The sequence below is a fragment of the Salvelinus alpinus genome, chromosome 1 (assembly GCF_045679555.1).
Source record: "Salvelinus alpinus chromosome 1, SLU_Salpinus.1, whole genome shotgun sequence".
Taxonomy (NCBI): Eukaryota; Metazoa; Chordata; class Actinopteri; order Salmoniformes; family Salmonidae; genus Salvelinus; species Salvelinus alpinus.
This window is the reverse complement of record NC_092086.1, coordinates 81,947,351-81,973,517: the sequence shown is the minus strand read 5'-3', so window position 1 is coordinate 81,973,517 and position 26,167 is coordinate 81,947,351. Positions and strand designations below refer to the sequence as shown.

Sequence of the window (26,167 nt, the reverse complement as noted above, 5' to 3'; positions counted from 1 at the left end):
CAGTTCCATTCATCTTTCCCTCGAACCTGACTAGTCTCCCAATTCCTGCCACTGAAAAACATCTCCACAGCATGATGCTGCCACCACGCTTCACCATAGGTATGGTGCCAGGTTTCCTCCAGATGGGACACTTGGCATTCAGGACAAATATTTCAATTTTGGTTTCCTCAGACCAAAGAATATTGTTTCTCATGGTCTGAGTCCTTTAGGTACCTTTTGGCAAACTCCATGCAGGCTATCATGTGCATTTTACTGAGTGGCTTCCGTCTGACCACTCTACCATAAAGGCCTGATTGGTGGAGTGCTGCAGAGATTGTTGTCCTTCTGGAACTTTCTCCCATCTCCACAGAGAAACTATGGAGCTCTGTCAGTGACCATCGGGTTCTTGGACCATCGGATTCCCCGACTACTCAGTTTGGCTGGGTGGCCAGCTCTAAGAGGAGTCTTGGTGGTTCCAAACTTGTTCCATTTAAGAATGATGGGGGCCACTGGTACCCTTCCCCAGATCTGTGCCTCGACACAATCATGTCTTGGAGCTCTACGGACAATTCCCTCAACCTCATGGCTTGGTTTTTGCTCTGACATGCACGGTCAACTTTGGAACCTTATATAGACAGGTGTGTGCCTTTCCAAATCATGTCCAATCAATTGAATTTACCACAGGTGGACTCCAAAGTTGTAGAAACATCTCAAGTATGATCAATGGAAACAGGATGCACTGGAGCTCAATTTCGAGTATCCTCGCTAAGGGTCTGAATACTTATGTAAATAAATGATTTCTGTTGTTTATAAACATGCACCAATTTCTAAAAACCTGTTTTCGCATTGTCATTATGGGGTATTGTGTGTAGATTGGTGAGGGAAACAATTAATATAATCCACCTTCGAACAAGGCTGTAACGTAACAAAATGTGGAAAAAGGGGTTTTGAATACTTTCCAAATGCACTGTACTACAATTCGACCATTCTGTTGATTACGTTCTAACATTCTCCACTACAATTCACTCACCTGTTTGAAAATAGATCCTTTTGGTGGTAAACACTACTACTGCCTTTTTTAAGCATGTTGCATGATAATACATGTATTCTTTGGTTCTGGAATTTGGATAACTTATCATTACTGTTTTTAATTCATTTACCATCACTACTGTTAATGTATTCATGTGTTATCTATTGTAATTTCACTCTGCCCTAGTGCATTACCCATTGATCAGATTTTATCGATACCAAAGCAAACTTAAATCAACCAATGTAATGGTTTGTTTGCATCTGCATTTTTAAACTTTTATGGATTCATTTAATTTTACCTAATTGTTTTACATACTTGGGAGAAAGAGACTTTAAACTGCTAATACATGTTTGCACGCCTTGTTAAATTCATTTTTGGGCCTCCTGGGTGGCGCAGTGGTCTAAAGCACTGCATCGCAGTGCTAGCTGTGCCACCAGACTCTGGGTTCGAGCCCAGGCTCTGTCGCAGCCGGCCGCGACCGGGAGGTCCATGGGGCAACGCACAATTGGCCTAGCGTCGTCCGGGTTAGGGAGGGTTTGGCCGGTAGGGATATCCTTGTCTCATTGCGCACTAGCGACTTCTGTGGCGGGCCGTGCACGCTGACCAGGTCGCTAGGTGTACGGTGTTTCCTCTGACACATTGGTGCGGCTGGCTTCCGGGTTGGATGCGCGCTGTGTTAAGAAGCAGCGCAGCTTGGTTGGGTTGTGTTTCGGAGGACGCATGGCTCTCGACCTTCGTCTCTCCCGAGCCCGTACGGGAGTTGTAGCGATGAAACAAGACAGTAACTACTAACAATTGGATACCACGAAATTGGGGAGAAAAAATATTTAAAAATCACTTTTTGATTGGGTGTATACCTGGACAGAGGGAATATTTCAATTTAATGAAGGCTCATAAAATACATTGACACAAGACGTACAGTAAAGTTGGAAAGACAGTGGAATTAAATCGTTCATCACATATTTACAGGTGAAATGTATTTGGCTGATACATTAGCCAGAAAACCCTACATACTTATCCAACATTAAACTCTTTACAAAAATTGTGCACCTTAATTTACAATATGGCCCAACCACCTTCCACTTACAGCACCCTAGAAACATGTGATGACTTGATCCCATCTGGAATTCTTGCTTCTGATGTCAATTCCTTTTGAAACAAGATTCTGGGCAGAGGGATTTATAAATTCCCTCTGCCCATTTAAGAAAAATATCTAGCAAATTAAATCGAACCACAGCATATGAGGATTCAACTGAAAACCCTTCAATGAGGCTAATATGCCTAGCAAATGGACAAAGAGAGATGGGCGGAATCAGTCACTTTTCATCACATAGTGCGGTGGGGTCTTATATTTTAGCCTCTCGGCTATGCAGGTTCCTCAGTCTCACATTAGCAGACGAACATGCCCTTTCTTGTCTAGCTCAATGAGAGAGAGGTGCTGCAACGTCTTCAGCTTGGCGTCGCTAACCTTCATGTTCATCTGCTTCATCTTCTGCAAACTGAGGGCACCACTGGAGAAAGAGTGGCAAAGTTGGAACTTGCAAGAACATCCAACATAATGCATACAACTTACTAAACATTCATATGACACGGGGTCTGACTCTGGTCCAACAGTTAACTGTTCAGCATTAAAACAATTCGGACATTGCCTTGACAACTGGGGGTTTCTGTGTAAAGGTATATGCATCTCGGCACGAACATGACTCGTCTGACCTGTTTTTTCTGAAGGAGAAGTACTCATGCAGCTGCTTGTAGAAGGCATTGAGGTTGGCCAGCTTGACGTTGGCACGCATGCTGCACGGCACTGCCTCCAGTGTGGCTTCACTCAGCTCCTCAAACTCGCCCTCCCTCGAGGCTGTGGACATAACACACTCGCGTTGGCTTCAGTCGCCATATTCCTGTCTGCAAAGTACGGAGCCCTTTTTTGGGTTTCACATGGATTCCTTGAAGAGGAATGTTGTGTCATTGTTGGCTGTTATAGTATCAATATAAATTCTCCAAATTGAACATTTCCTATTTAGCTATGTACATAATATGTTGGTTACAAATGACTTCAATAGGGGTTTGTGTCTAAGACATATGCAGAGGGGAGACTTGGGGTTCACCATTACTTACACTGAGGCAGCTCTTGGGCTGGAAGCTCCATAGACATCGGTACCTGTTAACAGACAAACATTGGCATATTACAGTTATATTGCAATATATTGTAATACTGGGATATTACAAGACGACTAACATTTCACTGAAGGAAAGAGTTGAGAAATCCTGAGCAGAAAAGCTATATATTTCTCTGAATAGCATGGGCCGTAAAATTGGACAATCAAAAGTAGTGCCCCATACAATGTCAGTGTTACACAGAATGACGTCTGTGAAATATCGTTCCTCCACACACTCTGCTCCTGTACGCAACGACACCTTAGCTCCAGCAAATGGACTTACCTCTGTTGTGTTTTGATTGACTGATAAACCAAGGAACTCTGCAGACTCCTGCTCCGTCTCAGTCAGTGTTGGAAGCTACAAAACAGTACAAGTGGAAATATAAATTCTGAATTGCACATGATTTAAACCACCCTTTAACATTGAAAAGAGTTGGTTGACATTGTCGGATGTACGTAGAGGGAATAGTCTACCTCAACGTCAGCAGTCTGCTGTAACTGTTGCACCAGCTGCACAGTGGTGTCGAGGTGCACTCGTATGGAGTCCATTGATTGCTTCTGCTCGGCTGCGATCTCCTGCACTTGTGTGCACAGGGCCGCATGCCTCGTCTTGATGGCTGACAGGTTCTCCAGCAGCTTCACAGGGTTTTCCTGTGGTCACAAGAACGTGAGTCATATTGATTTAACAGAATGTTGGCTACACTCTCTGCATGGCAGAAGTTCAGAGATGTATTATATACACTGTAGCATTGCCTTTTGTGGATAGATTGGAAAGGGGTTGGGTGACTTGTCTGTTGGTCTATTCTGAGGACATGTTTGTAACTCAGTACTGTGGTGTATTCACCTCTGCTGCACTGTTCTCTGGAACATTAGTCAGGAAGTCTAGCCTTAGCCGCTTCTCCATGTACTCCATGTCAGCCTCTGCCTTCTGGAACTGAAAGGACAGTTGGTTTAGTGTACTACAAGCCTTACACAATCATTATTACACACGGAAAATCATTGCATGTGCAGATCTGTCAATACTATGAACTATGGTTGCAAAGTGTCGTAAACTTTCCGGGAAATTTTTCATGGGAAGTTAAGCCCGGGAATTATCCGCAATTCAATGGAATTGCAACCCTCTGCATGCACAATGCACTCTTCCAAGATCTTGCACACTAATGAGATGCTATTGATCCCACACTACTATACTGTCTGAGCCAAGGGCTACATGCTTTCTGGTAAGTTTTGATTACAATACTGGGTGGGGTGAATACATGACAAATCATTTTTTGTTAATATGACATATTTGGTTATGACAACCGCACTTCCTACGGCTTCCACTAGATGTCAACAGTCTGTAGAACCTTGTCTGATGCCTCTACTGTGGAGTGGGGCCGAAGGAGACAGGAAATAGTCAGGTCTACCATGACCTGGACATGCTCTGACCATGCGCGTTCACATGAGAGGGAGCTATGTTCCATCGCACATCTGAAGTCAATGTAATTCTCCGGTTGGAACGTTATTCAAGATTTATGTTAAAACATTCTAAAGATTGATTCAATACATCGTTTGACATGTTTCTACTGACTGTTACGGAACTTTTGGACATTTCGTCTGCTTTTAGTGAACGCGCTTCCTGACGTTGGATTTGTTTACCAAACACGCTAACAAAAATAGCTATTTGGACATAAATGATGGACATTACCGAACATTTCTTGTGGAAGTGGGAGTCCTGGGAGTGCATTCCAACGAAGATCAGCAAAGGTAAGTGAAGATTTATAATGCTTTTTATGAGTTTTGTTTACTGCACAATTTGGCGGGTAACTGTATGGCTTCCTTTTGTGGCTGAACGCTCTTCTCAGATTATTGAATATTGTGCTTTTGCCGTAAAGCTTTTTGAAATCTGACACAGCGGTTGCATTAAGAACAAGTGTATCTTTAATTCTAAGTAAAACATGTATCTTTCATCAAAGTTTATGATGAGTATTTATGTTATTTGACGTGGCTCTCTGCAATTTCTCCGGATATTTTGGAGGCATTTCTGAACATGGCGCCAATGTAAACTGGGGTTTTTGGATATAAATATTAACTTTATCGAACAAAACATACATATATATATATATATTATGTAACATGAAGTCCTATGATTATCATCTGATGAAGATCATCAAAGGTTAGTGATTCATTTTATCTCTATTTCTGCTTTTTGTGACTCCTGTCTTTGGCTGGAAAAATGTCAGTCTGATTTTGCGGTGACCTAACAATCGTTTATAACATAAAATCGGACACTTGTGGGATTAACAACAAGATTACCTTTAAAATGGTATAAGATACATGTATGTTTGAAGAATTTTAATTATGAGATTTCTGTTGTTTCTGCACTTTCACTGGCTGTTGTCATATCATCCCGTTAACGGGATTGCAGCCATAAGAAGTTCATTCACCTGTTTCCATACACGTTTCATTTTAAAACATTTATCTTACAAATGAGTTGTTTAATCTAACTGCTTAACTATTTATCTGTACACAGAATTTAAAAAATAAAATAATTATTAACTAATTTTTTCCTAATCTTTACAGGAAAATGCCATGGGCACCATCTGGTGTGTGGAGACATTTCACTGCAGCTAATGTATAAGGAAAAGCTGTGTACATTTGCAAATACTGTGCCAAATCTTATGTGAAGAACGCAACAAAAATGCAGAATCATCTGACCAAGTGCATAAAGTTCCCTCAGCGCTCACAACAAGCAACCTCTGACAAAAGTCCCTCTGCTTCTAGTCGAGGTGAAAATGATGAATCGGACACCTTATCGATAGCAACAGCTCATGGTCCTCCTGGAGTCAGAAGGTTTTTTTGACTCAATGGAGGAACGCAGTCAGAAATGCTGATGAATGTCTTGCTCGAGCTGTGTATGCACCTGGTTCACCTCTAATGCTCACAGGCAATGTGTATTGGAAGAGATTTCTGGATGTTCTTCGCCCAGCATACACCCCTCCAACCAGACATGCTTTATCTACTCATTTGCTGGATGCAGAGTTCAACAGAGTCCAAGTGCAGGTCAAGCAAATCATAGCGAAAATCGACTGTATTGCAATCATCTCTGATGGGTGGTTGAATGTTTGTGGGCAAGGAATAATTAACTACATCATCTCCACCCCTCAACCAGTATTCTACAAGAGCACAGACACAAGGAACAACAGACACACCGGTCTCCACATTGCAGATGAGCTGAAGGCTGTCATCAATGACCTTGGACCAAATAAGGTATTTACACTGGTGACAGACAAAGCTGTGAACATGAAGGCTGCTTGGTCTAAAGTGAAGGAGTCCTACCCTCACATCACACCCATTAGCTGTGCTGCTCATGCATTGAATCTGCTCCTCAAGGACATCATGGCACTGAAAACAATGGATACACTCTACAAGAGAGCCAAGGAAATGGTTAGGTATGTGAAGGGTCATCCAGTTATAGCAGCAATCTACCTCACCAAGCAATGTGAGAATAGCACCACATTGAAGCTGCCCAGCAACACCTGTTGGGGTGGTGTTGTCATCATGTTTGACAGTCTCCTGGTGGGGAAGGAGTCTCTCCAAGAAATGGCCATATCAGTCTGCCGATATGGCCAGCCCAATCAAGAGGATCCTCCTGGATGATGTATTTTGGGAGAGAGTGGTAAGCAGCCCTATAGCAGTAACCATTGCGCGGATTGAGGGATTCAATGCCATCCTGTCTGATGTTCAGACTGCTTGCAGATGTAAGAGAAGAAATCCATACTGCACTGCCCACTTCAATGTTGCGCCAAGCAGAGGAAACTGCAGTTCTGAAATACATCAAAAAGCTTGAAGACTTCTGCATGAAGCCCATACACGCCACAGCGTACGTTGGACCCCAAGTATGTTGGCAAGAGCATCCTGTCTGATGCAGAGATAAACAAGGACTATGGTCTCATCACTACCGTGTCTCGCCACCTTGGCCAGGATGAGGGCAAGGTTCTTGGCAGTCTGGCGAAGTACACTTCCAAGCAAGGGCTTTGGGATGGAGATACAATATGGCAGTCGTGCTAACATATCAGCCACCTGGTGGAAGGGACTTTGTGGATCTGAGGCTTTTTCCCGTTGCCTCCAACATCCTCCAAATCCCACCAACATAAGCCACCTCAGAGCGCAACTGGTCCTTGTTTGGGAACACACACACACACACCAAAGCACGCAACTGGCTGACCAATACAAGGGTTGACAAATTGGTGGCTATCTGGGAAAATTTTAGGCTTTAGAGCCTGACAATGAGCCATCCTCAACAAGGTTGGACAGTGACAGTGAAGATGAGGCCTCAGAGTCTGATGTTCAAGAGGTGGACATTGAGGTGGTCCAGAAAGAAGACATGGAAGCCTGAGAGGAATACAACCAAAGCTTTAGTTTCTAGACTATCATTTTACAGATGTATGTTGAAAATGTTGTGGGAGATGCGAAGGATCATTGGGGATCATTCAATATTTCCTTTCTTTTGTTGTTCAGTGAAATCATCCCATGTGAAGAGTCAACTCATATAATTAAAGTTCAATTTCGTAACGAAATAGTTTTTTTTATTTCTATTGGAAGGGTTGAATCATTTGCAATTATGCCTAGGTAAAAGGTTTATGTTTCTGTCTCCATATGATATGGTAAACAAAATGAGTGAAAGGATCAGTCACATCTTTCGAAGACTTCGGCCACAAAACTGTTACCTCCCGAAAGGTGCATGATGAAATAGTTGAGACGCATAGTGCCTTCTGTGAGGCTTTAACCAAAACACTGAAACCCTAAAAGCAACATTTCACTACTCAAAGTGGACAGCAGAGAAAATACTGATAGGGTTTCAGGACTTGGGATCAATCAAATGCTTGTCATTTTGTCAAAATGGAGTGGGGGGAAAATTATCAGGGTCGAGTTCAATAGGCACGTAACACAAAACATATTCAGAAGGTATGAAAGAGAGAACATTTAAATTCAAATAACTGTCCATTTTTGGAAGTTTAGGTAGATCCTCCTCCTAATGAGAAATGGAAGCTGACTGATGGGGACAAAAGTTCGACTTGCTTTGATAGATTTCTCATCATTCCCTCACCTGCAGAGTAAGATTATTGCTTAGTTGGACTCTGCCTGAATTAATAAGACCATTGATCTTCACTGTAGATTTTAATGAAATAAACGCCCCCCAATCGCACCAATGCCTATTCCAGAGTTCTAATTCCTAATTATAAGCACATCCATTCTTTGGGGTGCAATGGGCTTTGCAGGGCAATTTGGGCTTTGCCCTATTTGTTTTGATTTAAGCGCTTCAGTAGTCGGTATTCAGACTTACCTTATGCCGGTGCGCAATGGGCTTTGCAGGTGTGGCTCCCACTGATTAAAATTTTATTCAACCGCAGAAAACTCTCCCACTTGCTAGCCCACAGATTTTTTTGTTAAGTTTCCATTCAAAAGGGGTTTCAGGACATTTATCTAAAGCCATCCATTCAAATACAATGTACCTTTAATTTGAATTTTCGCGACAGATTCACTAGAATATACGTTGAGAAAGAGCTCAGAATAGGGATCAATGAAAGAAAGCCATCTAAATACAGTCTCCTTTTCAGCTCTAATTGGTAGATCTAAAAATACTCAGATCTTTTAGACTATTTAGGGTGAGGAAAGTGTTCATGAATCATACATAAACAGGGTTGGAAAGCATTTACACAAAATGTATTGGTGAATCATAAATACAGTGGTTTGATTCATCCTGAAAGGTACCATATTCAATTGTTCAATTCATGAAATATTTGAAAGGGAGGAAAAGTGTACAATGGGGGATTGAACAATAGTCCGTTAAATCTACCCTAATCCTCATGGAACTGATGAAAACAATTCAGTTGTTGTGAACCATGCACTAGGCTCCAGGTTTGAACGGCTATGTATGGTCTATGTTCCATATAGCCTATTCTTGTGTGATGTTGCTATAGACCACCAAGTCCCAACAGTCAGATAATGTGGGAAAGACTTGATAATGTATGAGATCTCAACAGAGAGGTACAGTGCATTCAAAAGTATTTAGACCCCTTGACTTTTTCCACGTTGTTAAGTTAGACTTTTTCTAAAATTGAAAATATATATATTTCCTCAATCTACACACATTACCCCAAAATGACAAACATAAAAAGTTTTTTTTTTTTTATGTTTGAAAATGTTTTGTTTTTTTTAAACACGAAGTCCTGAAGCAACTCCTGCCTTGTCCGTGTGCTTAGGGTCATTGTCCGGTTGGAAGGTGAACCTTCGCCCCAGTCTGAAGTCCTGAACGCCCTGGAGCAGGTTTTCAACAAGGATCTCTCTGTACTTTGGCCGTTCATCTTTCCCCTCAATCCTGACTAGTCTCCCAGTCCCTGCTGCTGAAAAACATCCCCACAGCATGATGCTGCCAGGTTTCCTACAGATATGACGCTTGGCATTCAGGCTAAAGAGTTCAATCTTGGTTTCATCAGACCTGAGAATATTGTTTCTCATGGTCTGAAACTCTTTTAGGTGCCTTTTGGCAAACTCCAAGCGGGCTGTCATGTGCCTTTTACTGTGGAGTGGCTTCAGTCTGGCCACTCTACCATAAAGGCTGTGCTGCTGACATGGCGGTCCTTGTTCTCCACAGAAGAACTCTGGAGCTCTGTCAGAGTGACCATAGGGTTCTTGGTCACCTCCCTGACCAAGGCCCTTCTCCCCCAATTGCTCAGTTTGGCAGGGCGGCCAGCTCTAGGAAGTCTTGGTGGTTCCAAACTTCTTCCAGTTAAGAATTATGGAGGTTCTACGGACAATTCCTTCAACCTCATGGCTTGGTTTTTGCTCTGGCATGCAGTGTCAACTGTGGGATCTTATATTGACAGGTGTGTGCCTTTCCAAATCATGTCCAATCAATTGAATTTACCACAGGTGGACCCTAATCAAGTTGTAGAAACACTGAGGATGACCATGGTAATAGGATGCACCGGTTCTCAATTTCGATTCATATAGCAAAGGGTCTGAATACTTTAGTAAATAAAAAAGTGCAAACATTTCTAAAAACCTGTTTTCGCTTTGTCATTATGTGGTATTGTATGTAGACTGATGAGGGAAAAATGAATTGCATCAATTTTAGAATAAGGTTGTAACGTAAAAAAAATGTGGGGAAAAGGGGTCTGAATACTTTCCGAATGCACTGTGTGTGTGTATGTACAGTTGAAGTCGGAACTTTACATACACCTTAGCCAAATACATTTAAACTCAGGTTCACACAATTCCTGACATTTAATCCTAGTAAAAATCCCTGTCTTAGGCCAGTTAGGATCACCACTTTATTTTAAGAATGTGAAATGGCAGAATAATAGTAGAGAGAACAATATATTTCAGCTTCCCATCACATTCCCAGTGGGTCACAAGTTTACATAGCTTTTTTTAATGGCGGTTTTGGAGCAGTGGCTTCTTCCTTGCTGAGCAGCCTTTCAGGTTATGTCGATATAGGACTCATTTTACTGTGAATATAGATACTTTTGTACCTGTTTCCTCCAGCATCTTCACAAAATCCTTTGCTGTTCTGGGATTGATTTGCACTTTCGCACCAAAGTACGTTCATCTCTAGGAGACAGAACGTGTCTCCTTCTTGAGAGGTATGACGGCTGCGTGGTCCCATGGTGTTTATACTTGCGTACTATTGTTTGTACAGATGAACGTGGTACCTTCAGGCGTTTGGAAATTGCTCCCAAGGATGAACCAGACTTGTGGAGGCCTACACTTGTTTTTCTGAGGTCTTGGCTGATTTCTTTTCATTTTCCCATGATGTCAAGCAAAGATGCACTGAGTTTGAAGGTAGGCCTTGAAATACATCCACAGGTACACCTCCAATTGACTCAAATGATGTCAATTCGCCTATCAGAAGCTTCTAAAGCCATGACATCATTTTCTGGAATTTTCCAAGCCGTTTAAAGGCACAGTCAATTTAGTGTAAGTATAAACTTCTGACCCACTGGAATTGTGATACAGTGAATTATAAATGAAATAATCTGTCTGTAAACAATTGCTGGAAAAATTTGTTGTGTCATGCACAAAGTAGATGTCCTAACAGACTTGCCAAAACTATAGTTTGTTAACTAGAGATGTGTGGAGTGGTTGAAAAACTATTTTTAATGACTCCAACCTAAGTGTATGTAAACTTCCGACTTCAACTGTATCTCAAGCTTAAACGGAGAGATTTTGATGGGAATTTTTTGTATTATGTTACATAGATTGACGCACCGGAGCCTCAATAGACGCTAGGGGGTTTTAATTTTTTGGTTGACAAGAGTAGCAAAAACGTATGCATGACAAGCAAACAACAAATGCTGAGCCTTCATCTTCATGCATAACGGACTAAATAATGAAAGACTGTAGCAATAAATTCCGCAAAGCTAGTGTGGAAGAGTTGAAAAAAATATTGCCATCAATAAATAAAGGACAAACCACCTGGAACCAACAATCTGGATGGTAAATTACTGAGATTGTGGGAGCTGTTTTGTTAGATTTCAGTGGAGCCTTTGATATCATCGATCATAACATATTGCTGAAAAAACATAGGTGTTATGGATTAACATCCTCTGCTTTATCATGGATGGACAGTTACCTATTCAATAGAACAGAGGGTTTTCTTTAATGGAACCCTCTCTAATGCAAATTCGGTGGAGTGTGGTGTGCCACAGGGCAGCTGGCTTGGACCATTATTGTTTTGTGTTTACTAATAACCTTCCACTGACCTTGAATAAAGCCTGTGTCCATGTACGCTGACAACTTCACAGTATACACGTCAGCTGCAACAGTAAAAAAAGTAACTGACACTCTTAATATATATCTCCAGTCAGTTTTAGAATCTGTAACTAGCAATAGGCTGGTGCTAAATATCTAAAAAACTAAAAGCATAATTTTTTGGGACAAATCACTCGCTCAACCCTAAACCTCATCTGGATCTAAACCTCATCTGGATCTATTCTTGAATTGAGCAAGTTGAAGAGACTAAACCGCTGGGTGTCACCCTAGATAGCACACCATCATGGTCAAAACATATAGACTCAATGGCTACTAAAATGGGAAGAGGTCTCTCCATGATAAGGTGTTGCTCTGCTTTCTTGATATTTCAGCTACAGGTCGTACAGGCCCTAGTTTTGTTGCACCTGGACTACTGTCCAAGTTGTGTGGTCAGGTACAGAAAGGACATATGCAGATTGTAGTTGGTACAAAACAAAGCAGCACATATTGCACTTAGATGTACACGGATGGGGAATGTCAATGACATGCATGTCAATCTCTCCTGGCTCAAAGTTGAGGAGAGATTGACTGTCACTATTGATCTTTGTGCGAGGTGTTGAAAGTACCGAACTGTCTGTTCAAGCAGTTGGCACTCATCAGTATCACACAAGACATACAATACAACCAGAGGTCTTTTCAGTCTCCAGGTCCAGAACAGAGGCTGAGAAACACACAGTATTAAATAGAGCCATGACTAAATGGAAAACTCTGCCATGCCATGTAACTCAAGCTAGCAATAAAGCAAGATAGAATGACACAAATATTAATTTCCACAAAGTTTGCTGCTTCAGTGTCTTTAGATATTTTTGTCAGATGTTACTATGGAATACTGAAGTATAATTACAAGCATTTCATAAGTGTCAAAGGCTTTTATTGACAATCACATGAAGTTGATGCAGAGAGTCAATATTTGCAGTATTGACCCTTCTTTTTCAAGATATCTGCAATCCGCCCTGGCATGCTGTCAATTAACTTCTGGGCCACATCCTGACTGATGGCAGCTCATTCTTGCATAATCAATGCTTGGAGTTTGTCAGAATTTGTGGGGTTTTGTTCGTCTACCCGCCTCTTGAGGATTGACCACAAGTTCTCAATGGGATTAAAGTCTGGGGAGTTTCCTGGCCATGGACCCAAAATATCGATGTTTTGTTCCCCGAGCAACTTAGTTATCACTTTTGCCTTATGGCAAGGTGCTTCATCATGCTGGAAAAGGCATTGTTCGTCACCAAACTGTTCCTGGATAGTTGGGAGAAGTTGGTCTCGGAGGATGTGTTGGTACCATTCTTTATTCATGGCTGTGTTCTTAGGCAAAATTGTGAGTGCGCCCACTCCCTTGGCTGAGAAGCAACCCCACACATGAATGGTCTCGGGATGCTTTACTGTTGGCATGACACAGGACTGATGGTAGCGCTCACCTTGTCTTCTCCGGACAAGCTTTTTTCCGGATGCACCAAACAATCGGAAAGAGGATTCGTCAGAGAAAATGACTTCACCCCATTCCTCAGCAGTCCAATCCCTGTACCTTTTGCAGAATATCAGTCTGTCCCTGATGTTTTTCCTGGAGAGAAGTGGCTTCTTTGCTGCCCTTCTTGACACCAGGCCATCCTCCAGAAGTCTTTGCCTCACTGTGCGTGCAGATGCACTCACACCTGCCTGCTGCCATTCCTGAGCAAGCTCTGTACTGGTGGTGCCACGATCCCGCAGCTGAATCAACTTTAGGAGACGGTCCTGGCGCTTGCTGGACTTTCTTGGGCGCCCTGAAGCCTTCTTCACAACAATTGAACCGCTCTCCTTGAAGTTCTTGATGATCCGATAAATGGTTGATTTAGGTGCAATCTTACTGGCAGCAATATCCTTGCCTGTGAAGCCCTTTTTGTGCAAAGCAATGATGACGGCATGTGTTTCCTTGCAGGTAACCATGGTTGACAGAGGAAGAACAATGATTCCAAGCACCCTCCTTTTGAAGCTTCCAGTCTGTTATTCAAACTCAATCAGCATGACAGAGTGATCTCCAGCTTTGTCCTCGTCAACACTCACACCTGTGTTAACGAGAGAATCACTGACATGATGTCAGCTGGTCCTTTTGTGACAGGGCTGAAATGCAGTGGAAATGTTTTTGGGGGATTCGGTTAATTTTCATGGCAAATAGGGACTTTGCAATTAATTGCAATTCATCTGATCATTCTTCATAACATTCTGGAGTATATGCAAATTGCCATCACACAAACTGAAGCAGCAGACTTTGTGAAAATTAATATGTGTCATTCTCAAAACTTTTGGCCACGACTGTAGTGCTATGTATAATTTATGTATATTATGTATTTTATTTGTTATGTTGTTTCCTGTTTGGACCCCAAGAAGAGTAGCCGCTGCCTTGGCTGCAGTTAATTGGGAATCCTAATAAAAAAATAAAAAATGATTCAAATAGGCTACATGTAATACTTTAGGCTTATATGATCCACTATTACTCGCAACCTTCAAAAATGACCACACGAACGTGACAGAGGAAGGAAAGGTAAACTAACGATGTAATGGAATGATACATTTAGGCTATAAATTTAAGGAAACTAACAATCGCTGCACTAAAGTGCCAGTTATTATATACTGTATGTGGCTATTACTGACAGTGGCTACAGATAGTGGATAATTTTTAATACAATATGATAGAAATGTAAAAAAAAAAAAAAAAAAATTAAGTCTGGGTGGTAAGGGGGAAACTCACCTCATCCACCACCAATGTGTGGCACACACCTGGGTTTTGCACGGCAACCTTTTTTTGTGCCAGAATGCTCACCACACAAAGTGGAGAGGAGTGATATGCCAATTAGGAATTAGGGGGATGATTAGGTGGCCATGATGGAATAGGCCACGTTGGGAATTTAGCCGTGACACCGGGGTTAACACCCCTACTCTTACGATAAGTGCCATGTGATATTTAGTGAGGTTACCCGTTTAACATCTCATCAGAAAAACAGCACCCTACGCAGAGCAATGTCCCCTTCACTGCCCTGGGATCTACTTAGACCAGAGGGAAGAATGCCCTTCCAGCAGCATCTGGTCTCCCATCCAAGGATCGGCCAGGACCGACCCTGCTTAGCTTCAGAGGCAAGCCAGCAGTGATATGCAGGGTGGTATGATGCTGGCACATGATGACATGCTTTTCAGTTTGCTGAAATATGTCTGGTTTCACATTTGTCTGCAGATGTTCATAAGGTAAAATAGATCTAAACAATTATCATTTATATTTTCAATCTTCTTAGGGACAGGTTTAAATGTACAACTCGAGGTGTCATTAAAAAAAATCCACACCCCTCAATGTAAAAAAATATTTTCACACCACCCTTTCCTTGTATTGTAAAAACATGTACACACCCTAACCCTAATAATTAACTTGAAGACAATTAACACCATAAATAACAATTGTAAAAAATAAAATAAAAATTGTAGCAACCCTGTGTTTATAAACGTGGATATCGACTTAAAGTGGTTAACATGGTTTTGTGGCACAGTCGATGCCACGCAGGGCAAATGGCCAAGACGGTTGAGGGTTCGCCAACGGCGAAGGACGAGCTCACTTTCCCTGCCTGTATCGTTACACTACAATCAGAGCCGGCTGCAGTGATCAGCTAGGGAGAAAATCAGACCAACACTTCGATGCTAGATTTATAATTATGTAAAATATATGCAACAAATTTTCCACTAACAGGTTTCTGTTCCAACGCACCACATACACCCAATAAGCAACGCATAACTGCATACCGATTACCGACTTATCATCATGGTTTGCATTTTCAACACCACAATCAAGTAGAGTATGTCAAATCTCGACAAACAGAAAATACTCCCTACTCAGTATTAAAGGCTTGATTTGACAATCTCAGAATGTCATTAAACCTTTATGTTTTGTAACAGATGTCTCTTTCCATTAATAGAACGGCCGTTGCTCAGTTTGGATGATGAAATTATAAACAAGTGGAATGGATGAACGTGAGCAGATAGGAGACTTTTGAAGTAGCCTGTAGGCTAATCAGATTAAAACATTATGACTAGTTATGTTTATGGCTCACACAAAAAGGTAATACAGTCTAAAAGTTAAATGACAAATATTTAGGCTATATTGAAGCATGAGGTTCTAGGTCAAGGAATAGCCTCTCGGATCGGAAAGGAGGAAGAACAACGTGCATTAAGCTTTCCTGAATAACTGGGCTTGCTGGGAGCATAGGCCTATGTGGCCACAGGACGACTTTGGAGAAGGATGATCAGCAACAGACAGCGCATCAGTATCACAAGTAAAAATACAGCCAGACTGTCCTGCAACTGTAACTTTCTATAATCTGTCGACTCACAACTGATCCAAATGGAATGAAACATTCAAATAACAGGGCTTTTGGTAATTATTCAAATTACATTTTCACTGCAGTTTACAGGCTAGAGAATTGTACTCACTTGAAAACAATATTGCAATTTTTCATTGGATTTTGGTGTTGTAGGCTAGTCTAATTAGTATAATTGTAATGTCCCTAAACAAGAGCAATAGGGGAGCTTTTTAAACTACCTGTCTTCACTGTTCTTTCATGTGCAATGACGCACCCGGCCTCTCCGCTGCCTATCAGCTGTTCCTCCATCTTGTGGATATACAGTGCATTCGGAAAGTATTCAGACCCCTTCACATTTTGTTACATTACAGCATTATTCTAAAATTGATTAAATAAAAATCCTCCGCAATCGACACACAATACCCAATAATGGCAACGCAAAAACAAGTTTAGAAATGTTTGCAAATGTATAAAAACAGAAATAAATTATTTACATAAGTATTCAGAGCCTTTGCTATGAGACTCGAAATTGAGCTCAAGTGCATCCTGTTTCCATTGAGTTTGCAAAAAGGCACCTAAAAGACTCTCAGACCATGAGAAACAAGATTCTCTGGTCTGATGAAACCAAGATTGAACTCTTTGGCCTGAATAACAAGCATCATGTCTGGAGGAAACCTGGCACCATCCCTACAGTGAAGCAGGGTGGTGGCAGCATCATGTTGTGGGGCCGTTTTTCAGCGGCAGGGACAGGAAGTCGAAAGATGAATGGAGCAAAGTACAGAGAGATCCTTGATGAAAACCTGCTCCAGAGCGCTCCAGACCTCAGACTAGGGCGAAGGTTCACCTTCCAGCAGGATAACTGCCCTAAGCACACAGCCAAGACAATGCAGGAGTGGCTTCGGGACAAGTCTCTGAATGTCCTTGAGTGGCTCAGCCAGAGCCCGGACTTGAACACATCTAGAGAACTGAAAATAGCTGTGCAGCGACGCTCCCCATATAACCTGACAGAGATTGAGAGGATCTGCAGAGAAGGGGAGAAACTCCCCAAATACAGGTGTGCTTGTAGCATCATACCCAAGAACACTCAAGGCTGTAATCACTGCCAAAGGAGCTTTAACAAAGTACTGAGTTAAGGGTCTGAATACTTATGTAAATGTGATATTTCTGTTTATTTTTTTTCACAAAAAAATCAAAGAAACAGTTTTTGCTTTGTCATTATGGGGTATTATATGTAGATTGGGGGGGGAAAAACGATGTAATACATTTTTAGAACAAGGCTATAAAGTAACAAAATGTGGAAAAAGTCAAGGGGTCTGAATACTTTCCAAATGCACTGTATGTTGAAAACTGTTGCAGATTTTTATGATTTCGTTTGTGGTATGACCGCTAGTAAACCTATTGCAGATCTGGACAAACGATCCACCTACCACTATTGTCACTATGGATAGAGAGCAGGCTAGACAGTTGACTGGTAGACTACAGTGCACAAGGGAAGTACCAAAACACCTCGATAATGGAGGCGCATACAAGTGGATGAAAAGATTTGGCTATATGGAAGACATAATAGTAAAACCTGCAAAATGGCAAATGTAAATCAAGGGGGGGGAAGAAAAAAAACGCACTACCCTCCTTTGTCAATTTTTTTTGTAAACGGATTACCTAGGTCTCATCAATAGCTCTTATCAATTTATAAATGACAGTGCATAGAGATGATTTTTTCCCCCGATAGAAATAACAGCAAAGCTGTTTTTTTACATGGAACTGACAGGTTGATCGACCTTATTCATGGTTTCCTTGCGTATTAAGGTCGTGGAATTAAGACAAGTTCAGAATATGGTGTTTCTGTGATCTCCACACCAAACGAATAACTGGCTGACACATGCGTTTTCCCATGCTTAAGTTCAAGGTCAGAATACGTGTACAGAGAAAAGGGAATAAAGTTCTATTTAAGCGAGTAACTCCGGTCTGAATCCCCCCCTTTGGTGAGGAGAGTGGCAGCTTTCGCCACTTTTTCCTACAGTTTTTGCAGCTTCCAAAAGTGGTCTTTGCTGCTTTCAGATGCTTTGACAATACTATTGCACTGCTAGCTGTCCAATACAGTAGTGCAATGAAGTCAGAGCACCTGCAAACAGCTTTGTTGAGCAAAGGTTCACACCTACACCTAACAAAACCTCCTTGGGAATAATCCCTGGCCAATGCCCTTTTAACATTGCACTGCTTTCATTAGAGGGTCACCAGTAGGACAATATAAAAGGGGCACTGGACAGACAGACACAACATAATGGATTCCTCTTTATTCTGTGTTATCATTCTTGAAATAAAATTAGAGACATCCAACCTCCTGTCAAACTAGAGAAATAATTAACTACATGACAGAAACTTTAATTGGATTGGCTGAGCCAGATCAAGAAAAAATATTAATGGGTGAATCAAAATGATCTAAACCTCAAGTAAAACCAGTTTTGAAATCCAGTGATCTTCAGCAGAGAGAAACAAGCAAGTGAAGCTACATGACTTTGGGGAGCTGAATAGAAAGTGAATGCATCATATTTGAATAGTCTAGTTACTACCCACTGTGCACAAATTAATTATGCAAGTAATGGCAGTAGAAACGCCTTTAAGTGCAAGTATTGATATAATAACAGTCATCTCGAAGTAAACTTGGAATCACGCAATGATAGTGTTATCCTCCCACTACGACTCGGGAAACGATGCAGTTTATTAGGTTACAGATTAAATCAATTATGCACTTCACAGGGTAGTGAAATGGCACGGTGATGAGCTTGATGCTCCTTTCCAATAAATATCGAGGGTCTTATTCTGGTGACGTAATGATCAATGGTTGACTGCAGTTTGAAAAATAAAAATGTTTTTGCTCGATCCATAGTAATCTAATCATGTAGACCAGCCTACCCGCACTGAATTTGCGAGCTGTTGGCTATAGTGCAACTGCCAAGACCAAAGCAGGCACATCTGCTACTTAACGCAAATGTTTGTGACAAAACTATCGGTGCAGTTGAAAATGTGATGTAAACACACTGAACTTTAGATTTCTATTCTGTACATGAAAACTAAAGTGAAAAATGTCCGTGTGCACTACTTCACACACTCATTTATATCTGCTACAAGTCAGTTTAAAATACACATTTTCTTTAATGCATATTTTAGAATATTCGCATGAAAGTCCTGTTTTTGCTTTTTCATTATGGGCTATTGTGTGTAGATTAATCAATTTTAGAATAATGCTGTAACATAACATGTGGAAAAAGTCAAGGGGTCTGAACACTTTCTGAATGCACTGTAGGCATTGGGTTTCAAAATTTGGCTGATTTCAAATGTAATCTTCAAGTTACTCATTAATATGTTGGATTCACATCTTCATCTCAACCAAAACCAAAGTTAAAGAACAGTGTTTTCCACAAGCACATGGAGTAGCCAGCCAAATAGAAAAAGTAGCCAGATCCCGCCCAGGTTAAGAATGTTTTGCTGAACAAGCTCTATTTTTTGGTGGCATCTGGTACATTCTAATGCCTTGATTCCATCTGAAATACACAGGAAAATTATAGTTGGTAGACTATTGTGCACCGGGGCCTCCCACTCTTTCTATTCTGGTTAGAGCCAGTTTGCGCTGTTCTGTGAAGGGAGTAGTACACAGCGTTGTACGAGATCTTCAGTTTCTTGGCAATTTCTCACATGGAATAGCCTTCATTTCTCAGAACAAGAATAGACTGACGAGTTTAAGAAAGTTATTTGTTTCTGGCCATTTTGAGCCTGTAATCGAACCCACAAATGCTGATGCTCCAGATACTCAACTAGTTTAAAGAAGGCCAGTTTTATTGCTTCTCTAATCAGAACAGTTTTCAGCTAACATAATTGCAAAAGGGTTTTCTAATGATCAATTAGCCTTTTAAAAATGATAAACTTGGATTAGCTAACTGGAACACCGGAGTGATGGTTGCTGATAATGGGCCTCTAAAAATACTTGTTTAACAACTGACCCACAAATTTCAAGATTCCGTTTAAGAGGTTCTCTCCGCTATCTCCAATAGAGCTATGATTGACCAATGAAGCAGGTGTTAATCATGGGCTTTGCTACACTGAAAGCAGCAGTTGACTACTCCATTGTCAAAACTTTAAGATCATTAGACCTATATAAATATCTTTGGAAATACCATATAAGTATCAAAATCTTTTTAAAACAATTCAATCGGTTTTCATTTACCATATCTTGGACCAGAGTGAGGCTATCGCTCAAGATCTTTAGTTTACTTGTCTCGATGCGATACCATGGACATACAGCGCATTCGGAAAGCATTCAGGCCCCTTGACTTTCCCCCCCATTGTAACGTAACAGACTTTCTAAATTGGATCTAAAAAAATGTTTTGCTAATTTATTACAAATTTTTAAAAAAAATATCACATTTACATAAGTATTCAGACCCTTTACTAAATACTTGAAAAAAACATCTTTGGCAGTGATTTGAGTCTTCTTGGGTATGACGCTACAAGCTTGGCACACCTGTATTTGGGGAATTTCTCTCATTCTTCTCTGCAGATCCTCTCAAGCGCTGTCAGGTTGGATGGGAGCGTTGCTGCACAGCTATTTTCAGTACTTTCCAGAGATGTTCGATCGGGTTTAAGTCTGGGCTCTGGCTGGGCCACTCAAGGACAGAAGGTGAACCTTTGCCCTAGTCTGAGGTCCTGACCAGGTTTTCATCAAGTATCTCTGTACTTTGCTCCAGTCATCTTTCCCTCGATCCGGACTAGTCTCTCAGTCCCTGCTGCTGAAAAACATCCCCACAGCAGGATGCTGCCACCACCATGCTTCACCGTAGGGATGGTGCCAGGTTTCATCCAGATGTGACGCTTGGCATTCAGGCGAAAGAGTTCAATCTTGGTTTCATCAGACCAGAGAATCTTATTTCTCATGGTCTGAGAGTCTTTAGGTGCCTTTTGGCAAACTCCACACGGGCTGTCATGTGCCTTTTACTGTGGAGTGGCTTCTGTCTAGCCACAAAGGCCTGATTGGTGGAGCACTGCAGAGATGGTTGTCCTTCTGGAAGGTTCTCCCATCTTCACAGTGGAACTCTGGAGCCCTCTCAGAGTGACCATCGGGTTCTTGGTCACATTGTCCCTCAATTTCTGTCTGGCTGGGTGGCCAGATCTAGGAAGAGTCTTGGTGGTTCCAAACTTTTTCATGTAAGAATGATGGAGGCCACTGTGTTCTTCGGGAACAGAATTGTTTTGGTACACTTCCCCAGATCTGTGCCTCGACACAATCCTGTCTCGGAGCTCTACGGACAATTCCTTCGACCTCATGGCTTGGTTTTTGCTCTGACATGCACGGTCAACTGTGGGACCTTGTATAGACAGGTTTGTGCCATTCCAAATCATGTCCAATCAATTGAATTTACCATAGGTGGACTCCAAACAAGTTGTAGATACATCTCGAGGATGATCAATGGAAACAGGATGGACTTGAGCTCAATTTCGAGTCTCATAGCAAAGGGTCTGAATACTTATGTAAATAAGGTAAGGCTCAGTGGGGAAATCGGGGATGCCCTGCGTTGCTATCTATTGCCTAGAACAAAAACAGCCAGGGTTTCACTAAATAAGCTATAAGCACAATACTTTTTATTGCATATTTAGGCCTAATTAAATTGACACGTTTGTTCATTTTCAATTCACTGGCACAATGTAGAGTAGTTTAGCCATACTCATTGATAGCCTAATCTATACTTTAATATACGAGGCATTGCGAGATACAAATCATCAAATATATAGGCCTAGCCTATGCGCACAGTTCCAACAGTCTGCCTTCCCCCACCTCTCTCCCTCGCTGGGTCGCCTGATCTTTCTCTTCGCTATAAAAGATGCCAGTGTGTGTGTTCAGTCTTCAGTCTGTTGCATGTAGAATAGTTTACGGTAACCTAATCATAGATAGCCCCTACTTACTTTAGTGAACTTGCGAGACATTGCAAGCCAAGAAATTGCAAAATACAGCTTTTGATTACCGATGCACAGTTCTGACTGTCTGCCTGGTGGCTGACTTGCCTACCTATGTCTGGCTGTGCCCCTCCCCTCTCTCTCGCTAACCCGCGAGAGTGTGTTCTCGGAAGTAGCCTACGGCAACTACTCAGTATCTTTCGTTCCAAAAATACTGAATCTTAGGAGCCGATTCCCAGCGGAATCGAATCTTGACACCACTAATAGTCTCTATAAGCCAGAATGTTGAATAAAATAACATTTGAGGTTACTTTACCTGTTGTACATGCTGGTCCTTTTGGTGGTAGGTGTAGATAGGGTCACAGGAAAGTGTTGTTAGCCCACCTTCTGAGGCACGGTGGGTTCTGTCGTTTGTATTATCAATCTCGACTCATTGCACGTGATGCACAATATGTAAACATAGTCGAATGTAACCGAAAGTAGTCCCCCGAAGCACGTTTCCTCACAACCAGCTAGAAGTGTTTGCCCAACCTCTCGGCCATACTGTGCGAATTGCATCAGTATTGAAAATAAAAACCTGGATGTACAAACCGATATACAGACCAGTGTACTGAAAGTCAGGTTAATAACACTTAGTGCTGAGCGCTTAGTTATTTTTGAAGTCGGTTTGGTTTGATTATTTAAAAAATGATCACGGTTTTCAATTTCGGTTTCCATTTCTTGGGTTGAATGCTGTAACACAGAATAAAGCTATTAATAAAAGTCCCATGATGGTACTGACTGCCCATGAATGCTTATCACTTATTAACCATATTTTATTCACAATACTTTAATAAAATATTTCAGTTGTGTATATTACATTTGTTTTACTTGATGGCTTTATTATTTTATTTCATGTCACCTTCTCATCTCTATTTTGTAGTTCTTCTAAGTAAATCAGGTCAACTTTTATGACTTCTGAACACTAACTATCAATCACTTAGAATGTGTATTTTCAGGTAGAGATACCTGGCGAAGCAATAGGTGCTCTCTATATCCCCTCATGATCACGCATTCTTCTCTTTCATAGCAGGCGTAAAAGAAACAGACCGGACAAGTAGATGCGCAATGGATTATGGTCAGTAACCATGTTTCCATCGACAGTTTTCATGCGAGTAAAGTCATACCGTATTTTTTTTTTATCACAACAGATGTGATGAAAACCGGAAGTTTCAGTACAATTTTCTAAATGACAACAGATAATTTGTTCATTCGACATGGTGGGATCTTTGTGTCGGTAAAATGTATTATGTGAGAAATGGCAGTTGCCTTTATGCGCAAATACTGATATAATAACCATAATATCGAAGCAAACCTGGAGACATGCGATGATATAGTGTCTGGTCCTCCCACTACAACTCAGGAAACTATGCTGTTTATTAGGCTACAGATGAAGTAAGTTATGATGAACTTCACAGGGTGTTGAAAGTGCACACTATGAAGTTGATGCTCCTTTCCAATAAATATCAGTCTTATTCTGGTGACAGAACACCCATGCATACCCCACAAGACATGCCACCAGAGGTCTCTTCACAGTCCCCAAGTACGGTACAGACTATGGGAGGCGCAAAGTACTACATAGAGCCATGACTACATGGAACTCTATTCCACATCAGGTAACTGACGCAAGCAGTAGAATCAGATTCAGAAAGCAGGTAAAGAAATACACCTTATGGAATGGCGTGGACTGTGAAGTAACACAAACATAGGCACAGACACATGCATAAACACACACATGATAATATGCGCACTATACACACACACACGTATATATGGATTTTGCATTGTAGATATGTGGTAGTGGAGTATGGGCCTGAGGGCACACAGTGTGTTGTGAATTCTGTAATGAATATTGTAATGTTTTTAAAATTGTATAACTGCCTTCATTTTGCCGGACCCCAGGAAGAGTAGCTGTTGGCTAATGGGGATCGATAATAAATACATGACTGATGCTCTCGCTCTGTATCTGTGAGCTGTTGCCTAGAGTACATGTGCCAAGACCAGAGTAGGCACCTTTGCTATTCAACACAGTTTCTGACAAAACTATCGGTAGAGTTGAAAATGCGACGGAAACACATTGAACTTTAGATTTTTATTCGGTACATGAAAGTGCACACAAAATGTAAGTTATGTCATGCACTGAGTTTTCTGCAACAAGTCAGTTTGGTGGAAACACACCACTGGAGGGAAAACATGCATAGTTTCTTCAAGCAGTCTTTAGAATACTTGCATGAAAATCTGTAGCCAATTGGATGGAAACCTAGCTATTATAGTTAAATTACCACATTTTGTTGCACTAAACTATGTAGACTATTGGCCTGTTGGAAACTACAACTTTCTACTACATTGCACAGTTCAGGCTGGATCTGATTTATCTATAGAGAAACTGTTCAATGTGTGCATTAAGCTCACAGAAAAAAATTCAAATAATTGAACCGAAAATAAGACATTTTGGATAAATTGCTCAGCACTAATAACATTACTCTGTCGATATTGTCTCAATTTTCTAGCAGCAGAAGAACAAACTGCACAGACAACCGGTAGAGCAAGTTTAAATGTATTTGTATTAAACATTCTGGCTTTTATGGAACATTTACCCAATACTCTACATAAATGTCTCAGGACCTAAATACCAATTTATTGTGTATTACAGCCTGATTAAATCAGACTAAGTGATACCACATTGAGATTCAACAAACTTCTGGCTGACTTTGAGTGAGTGAATAAAAGATTGAAGTCTCATTGTTCAATGTCTCAACCAAATATTACCCAAATGTCCACGTTAAAATAACGTGGGGTGCCCAATGGGTATCTGGCTAGTTTGTAACAGTTACATACTGTACGTTTGATAAGCGCCGTGGATGGAACACCCAGAAATGTTATTATCGTTGATCAGACATTGCAAACTCCCTCCTTTATCTTTCGATTGGCTAACAACGAATGTGTACAACTTTCATATGATCGCGTGAAATTTCGCTTTTAAACATTAACGACCACGTACAACATGAACGACCACGTAAGACGACGAGCGAGCGCGGGGACATCGACTAATGTATGTCCACTTTGCAGGCGCAGTCTCTCGTACTCATTGTGAAACGTATGGCAAACAAGCCATCGCGATAGCTAACTACCTAAATAAACACTGAACATGGGCAACGTGACAGAAGCGAAAAAAAATTGCATGTTGGTTTTCATCGCAGAAAACACTTAGCTAGCATGGTATGTTTTCGTGGTTCTTTTCCTGGAAATATTTTTTTCCTACGAAAATGGCAGATTTTTTTTATTTAGATCCTCTCACTTTGCTAACGTTGCATTCCTATTTTTGACGCATTTCCTCAAATAGCTAATTGACCACAGAAAAGCCGCCTCGTATCTAAAGACTAGGATTATAGGTTTACTTTCGCTGGTTTAGAAATTAAAGTGGTTTGTAAAAGCTTACCATCGCCTCCAGTTTATCAACTGCTGTCTCCATGTTGAGTAGTTTACGTTCCGTCCTCTTCTTCTATGGTATTATGGCGGTCTTCAAACTAGCGATAGAGGTGCATGCCGCCACCTACCGTACGTTTGGTAAACTATCGCAAAAATATCCATTGTAGGAAAAACCGACATCATACAAAATAAAAACCAGACACATAAAACATCCCACTCCTTCAGTCATATTCCAATTCAAGTAACATCCCTACAGGCTCAGCGGCCTGTGAGGGCGAAACATCTTTTGACTGGATTTCTGGCAATGGCACGGCTGTAAACTCAGAATCCCAAAAAGCGTTCTGCTGCACTCACAATAATTGAATTGTTCTCTTATTTCTTCTTTCTTTGTGCTGTGCAGTTTATGACCATTGCAATAAATGCTACAACTGTAATATATCAGGATCACACATTTCTACAGGCCAAAAGGACCAACC

General features: G+C 41.2%; 1 protein-coding gene across 1 annotated transcript; it reads right to left on the bottom strand.

The window, feature by feature from the left end:
- Positions 1-1,871: 1,871 nt before the first annotated feature.
- LOC139531625 (SKA complex subunit 2) lies at positions 1,872-25,825 on the bottom strand. The gene is made up of 7 exons (XM_071328251.1): positions 25,702-25,825; positions 4,010-4,099; positions 3,640-3,816; positions 3,449-3,523; positions 3,125-3,167; positions 2,723-2,864; positions 1,872-2,520 (listed from the first exon to the last, which is right to left on the bottom strand). Exons 1-7 carry the CDS (start codon positions 25,732-25,734, stop codon positions 2,394-2,396), a joined length of 687 nt encoding a protein of 228 aa, XP_071184352.1. The 5' UTR covers positions 25,735-25,825; the 3' UTR covers positions 1,872-2,393.
- Between the last annotated feature and the right edge of the window lie 342 nt (positions 25,826-26,167).

Coding starts and splice junctions, on each gene's coding strand:
- LOC139531625 (XM_071328251.1), bottom strand. CDS start 25,734: ATGGAGACAGCAGTTGATAAACTGGAGGCGATG. Junction 3,817..4,009: donor CAGAGAACAGTGCAGCAGAG/GTGAATACACCA, acceptor TTGTGACCACAG/GAAAACCCTGTGAAGCTGCT. Junction 3,524..3,639: donor AGCAGACTGCTGACGTTGAG/GTAGACTATTCC, acceptor ACTGTTTTGTAG/CTTCCAACACTGACTGAGAC.